This window comes from Cyprinodon variegatus, unplaced genomic scaffold, assembly GCF_000732505.1.
Source record: "Cyprinodon variegatus isolate N-32 unplaced genomic scaffold, C_variegatus-1.0 Scaffold1697, whole genome shotgun sequence".
Taxonomy (NCBI): domain Eukaryota; kingdom Metazoa; phylum Chordata; class Actinopteri; order Cyprinodontiformes; family Cyprinodontidae; genus Cyprinodon; species Cyprinodon variegatus.
The window spans coordinates 81,394-87,278 of NW_015152150.1; the positions used below are offsets into that span (position 1 = coordinate 81,394).

Here is a 5,885-nt window from a genome sequence, read left to right on the forward strand (position 1 = left end):
AATATAGTCTATTAACCTATGGCAATATGCATGGTATGGTTGTTCCATGTGGGGTACGTCGGTCATTGACCTACACCAAGGCACCTTACAGTAGAACTGCTGTCAGTCCCTGGACTGGCATGGCTATCACTGCCCCTACATAGTTGGGGACAATTTTCCCACTGACATCAGCTTCATAATCATGGTTGGACACTTCTTTGATTTGATTTTGGAGAATCTTTTGGCAATGAATCTATTAAGATTGGAACAAAACCTCATAAAACAATGTCTGAATCTTTTCAAGTCAAGTATTTTCTTTTTTAATTCATGTAATTAACATGAAACAGCTGAAATAATTTTAAAAAAAAACTGCTAACAAATTCAAATACATAAAAATTAGCCTGAAAATATATAAAATATAATAATTTTACTCACCTTTCAAATATTCATTTAGAGTACTTATTTTATAAAATAGACTGGTTATCAGAAAACCAGTATTGCTACTATTGGCTAATTTAAAGTAAGCTAGACTACATGTTGGCAATGAATGAGTTAAAACTATTCTAACAAGTCCATGGAAATGAAGCTATTGATTGGACGATAAGCATTTTCTAGCGCCTTATAGGACAGTCAATAGCGGCCTTCGTTGCTGGGGAGTTGTCAACACTGGTGAAGGGATGAAAGGAGCAGAGAAGAGAAGCTACTGAATAAAAATTCTAAATTTTGACAAAAAAAGTGTTTAAATATATGATGTTAAAGATAGGCTCTGTGTATGCACCCTGACGCTCTATCTTTCCAGTTCCTTTCCTGAAAAGAGATCACTCGGGAAAAACTCTTTAAATAACACTTCATAGCTTCTGTATTAAATAACCAGGAGACATGATGGAAGATTTTGAAATAAATTGTAATCTTACTCAGATCAGAGAAATTGCTTAGAGTTTAGGGAAGGCAGCTGATCACCTCTGGGCTCACCTCTCAGGAAGTGGCACTGATTAACAGTTAAAAAGGCATTTTATACATCTCCAGTCTGCCACATCATCACATTTTACATCATGCACATAAGCAGATGAGAAGACATTCATGGCTCCAGCCTAATCAAAATATTACACTTAGCTGAAGGACGCCGTTCTCATTCCATTTCCAAATCTTTGCCACGTGCAGAATGAAGATTATAACTGTATATCGAGACAGAGAAACTGTCCTAATTAGATTAAAACATCGGTTCTGACGCGCAACAGCCAGCCCATAACGGTGCAATAAACTCACACATCTTCAATGATAATTATCCTAACAATGAAAAAAAAAACGTGTAACTAAATTGAAATGGATCTTAGAGTTCAAAAAGTTCTTGTTCTCTCCACATCCCACACTGCTGAGTTCTTTTCGTATTGTGGCATAATTTGAAACAACTTTGTCAAAAAACGCCAGCAGCATTGCAGCCAATTCTGCAGGCAACTCCTAGGACAGCTCAGTGACAGCACTAAGGGGATATTTCATAATCGGGATATTAAAAAATATAGATTTGACAAGTTCAAAATAACTGAAATATCTTGATTATAATTCCTGATGTGTGACACTTTAAATGACAACTCAGATGATCATTGAGGTATCCCAAATTGCATTTTGACTGTCCAAAATGTGATTTAAGATATCTTGAATTGTTATTTTCCCTAATATCATTAAGGGCAGTCAAAATTTAGTAAATAATGTTCGTCTCGTCTATGAAAATCTATGTATATACAGATCCTTTTCAAAATATTAGCATATGGTGATAAAGTTCATTATTTTACATGATGTCATGATAAAACTTTAACATTCATATATTTTAGATTCATTGCACACTAACTGAAATATTTCTTTTATTGTCTTAATATGGATGTTTTGGCATACAGCTCATGAAAACCCCACATTCCTATCTTAGAAAATGAGCATATTTCATCTGGCCAATAAAAGATAATTCAAATAATTATGTACAGTTATGCACTCAATACTTGGTCGGGAATCCTTTTGCAGAAATGACTGCTTTAGTGCGGCGTGGCATGGAGGCAATCAGCCTGTGGCACTGCTGAGGTGTTATGGAGGCCCAGGATGCTTTGATAGCGGCCTTCAGCTCATCCAGAGTGTTGGGTCTTGCATCTCTCAACTTTTTCTTCACAATATCCCACAGATTATCTATGGGGTTCAGCTAAGGAGAGCTGGCAGGCCAATTGAGCTTAGTGTCAGTAAACCATTTACCAGTGATTTTGGCACTGTGAGGAGGTTCCAGGTCGTGCTGAGAAATGAAATCTTTATCTCCATACAGCTTTTCAGCAGATGGAAGCATGAAGTGCTCCAAAATCTCCGTATAGCTAGCTGCATTGACCCTGCCCTTGATAAAACATGGTGGACCAACACCAGCAGCTGACATGGCACCCCAGACCATCACTGACTGTGGCTACTTAACACTGGACTCTGGCACCTTGATTTCCAAATGACATGCATAACTGAGCAACAGTTCAGTGCTGCTTCTCTGTAGTGCAGGTCAGTGCCTCTGCCGCTGTTTCTGGTTCAAAAGTGGCTTGACCTGGGGAATGCGGCGCCTGTAGCCCATTATCCTGCACACGCCTGTGCACAGTGGCTCTGGATGTCACCTCTTCTCGTTGTGCAGCTTTTTCTGCCAGTGTTTCCTTCCCACAGACTTCCCACTGAGGTTAATGATACAGCTCTCTGTACACAGCCTATTCATTCAGAAATATCTTTCTGTGTCATAACCTCTTGCTTGAGGGTGTTAATGAAGGCCTTCTGGACAGCAGTCAGGTCGGCAGTCTTACCCATGATTGGGGTTTTGAGTGATGAACCAGGCTGGGAGTTTTAAAGCCCTCAGAAATTTTTTGCAGGTTCTTAGAGTTCGTTTTGTGATCCAGAAGATTAGTTGCATGGCTCGTTTAGAGACCTTTTTCATGATATGCTAATTCTGTGAGATAGAAATGTTTGGGTTTTCATGAGCTGTATGCCAAAATCATCTGTATTAATACAATAAAAGACCTGAAATATTTCAGTTAGTGTGCAATGAATCTAAAATATATGAATGTTCAGGTTATATCATTACATAGTGCCCGCCACAGTCTCATTTGGGCCCACCACAGTCTGATATAGACAAACAGAGAGAGAAAACCACAACAACAAAAAAAATCTGTCAGTTCATCAGACCATTCCACAGCTGTACTTTCATACCGCCGGTAACGCAGCGCAGAGTAAAATTGTTTACAGCAGTAACCGTAACGTCCATGCCCCACTACCAGCTCAACAGGCCCCGAGGCCCCCAGCACATCAGAGGCCCTGGCAGGGCCAGACAACCGGACGTACACCGGCCCAGGCCCCAAGCAGCATACCGCACAGAACCCGAACCTCTGATAAACCGCCAGGGCACAAGCCCAATGGCAACACATCCCAGGGACCCCAGACCCCCGGGCACACTCAGTAGCAGCACAGTTACCGGGCCAGTAACCCACGTCCGCCACCTCGGAACCCCCCAAGAGCAGCCGCTGTAGGCCACCCAAAGGCATCCCAATCACCGCCCCGATGGGGGCAGCAGAACCCGAGGTGAGACGCACAAGGCGCTCCACTCCGAACACCCCTCACAGCCCCAGGACCCAGGGACCCCTGAACCAGCCCCCGCACCCCGCAGGATGCATCCCACAGCCCCTCACTCCACTAAGTGATGGAGCCGATCAAAGGAGCCCAAAGAGATTGGTCTGATGGGGATGCAGATGCTGTCTCAAGATAAATATGATCCAAAAAAAGATCTCAATACTGATTGATGCTGAGCTTTTCTTTACTTTTCCAACTCATGAGGATAGCTTTCTTTGTGATACATAACAAAATTTAAAGCCATGCAAACAATTTTTTCCCATAGAGCTTCCCTCAAAGTCAGCCAGCAATAAAACTGAAGGGGAAAGTGAGATTTTACAACCCAGGCACAGTGATAAGTCCTTACATACCTGTACCCAGAATCTCTGAACCGGCGTGCATAACCATAACGCGTGAAAATAATTATCAAGATGATTGCCTGTGCACTGTGGACAGATATTAGATTGTGCAAAACTCATCTTGAATAATCTTTGACCTGTATAGTGCACTATGTGGAGGATTTTGAATTGTATTAATTGTAAATTGGGGTTTCTAGTCATGTTAAAAGTTCATACAGTAGATATATCTGACCCCAGATGCGTTGTTCAAGGCTGACTGATAAATCCTCCTCCCATTTAATAATAGAAAGATATTCTATCATCCAATTTAGTCAGTGTCCTGTATAATTTAGACAGTAGTTTGGGGGGGGTTAACTCTAGAAACTCTGATATATTAGTTGGAATTTGTAAACCTCCATCAATATGCTTAAGTTTATTTCTAATTATAGATTTAATTTGGTCATATTAAAATAATTTATTTTTGTTAATGCCATATTGCAAATTTAATCTAGCAAATGTGATAAACTCCGTACCTTCAAATAAATTATCCAGATATGTAATACCTTTATTCTTCCAGTACGGAAAGTTTATCATATCATTGTTTTGTAGAATGTCAGGGTTATTCCAGATGGGTGTACGACTGCACGGGATAAGTGATAATAATAATAATAATAATAATAATAATAGATTTTATTTGTAACGCACCTTACATTTCAAAGAAATCTCAAAGTGCTACAGAGACCAAAAGAAGAAGAAAAAAACAAAGACAAAAATAATAACAATAGTAATAAAAAAAACAAAGAACAAACTGTAGGGCTTACAGCAATACATCCTACACCGAGCGGCACAAAAAACCAACAATTATCAAAAAATAATAATAATAGTAATAATAAATAGTAATAATAAAAAATAAAGAATAAATTGTAGGGCCCACAGCAACACATCTCGCACCAAGTGATGACTTCGTTATTTTTAGAAATTCCCACCATGCTTTCAGGGAAGAGCTGATCTTAATATTTTTAACAGGGTTTACAAAGGGTGGCAAAAGGGCCTGAGAAAAAATATATGTCAAATTTGTTTAATCATTCAAGCAGCATTTATTAATCCTTGCGAGGGAGAAGAGATACAGTCTTGATATTGCAGGATTTCACTAGCTACTTAAGCACAAGGGGAGATTCTTGGACAAACAGGACAGTACAAACTAACAAACTAAAGCATTTGTTGAAAAAAAAACGTTGTGTCTAGTTGAGACTACTGTAGCTTCTTACCAAAAAAATCTTAAACTGGAAAACATCTTCTGAGACGCCAATAAGATAAGACCCACATGAGGCCTTGTGTAGCACGTGGTCTGAGCATTTGCTCAAACCAGTTTTAAAAGTGAATAAAAATCAGCACTCTTAATTTATATTAGAAGGGATGTGATAGGACATTGATTTGTCCAATCACAGAACGTAAAGGTAGTTCATCGGATAAACTTAAATTGAGGCCATTGAAAGATACCAAAAGGTGACAAACAGAATTTAACTTGAGAGTAAACTTTTCGTTACCATTTCAATATATTCAGACTTTTCCATTGGTGCTGATATTTTTTGTTTCAAGTTCATCTATGAAATTTGAATTAAAATCATAACCATGTGCCACAGGACCTAAGCTGATGTTGATAGACTGAATTGGCTCTCTTTTCAATGAGCAGAAGATGACACTTTAAGACACACACCTTCTTCATTTGCATAATGAGGCAGAAATGCATAAAGAAATGTCAAAACGACAGGCAGAAATGAATAGTGTCGAAGAAATAAATGGGATAAAAAAAATGCAAAGAAAGAATAATACAGACAAAAATATTATCACATGCACATAAATAAAAAAAAGTTATAAATAAATCAGTTAAACATGTTATGTGCTTCGGGCACATTATGATTTTTGTCTATTTCTTTTCTTTGTTTTCTTACAGACTTT

The 5,885-nt window shown here is 38.7% G+C and overlaps 1 protein-coding gene across 1 annotated transcript in view; it reads left to right on the forward strand.

Annotated features, from left to right (window-relative positions):
• Positions 1 to 3,442, forward strand: part of LOC107104338 (major histocompatibility complex class I-related gene protein-like) — a 16,475-nt gene extending 13,033 nt beyond the window's left edge. The window contains exon 6 of the mRNA XM_015404324.1: positions 3,261 to 3,442. Within this exon, the coding sequence (XP_015259810.1) occupies positions 3,261 to 3,442 (182 nt within the window). The remainder of the gene's footprint in view (positions 1 to 3,260) is intronic.
• Positions 3,443 to 5,885: the final 2,443 nt, after the last annotated feature.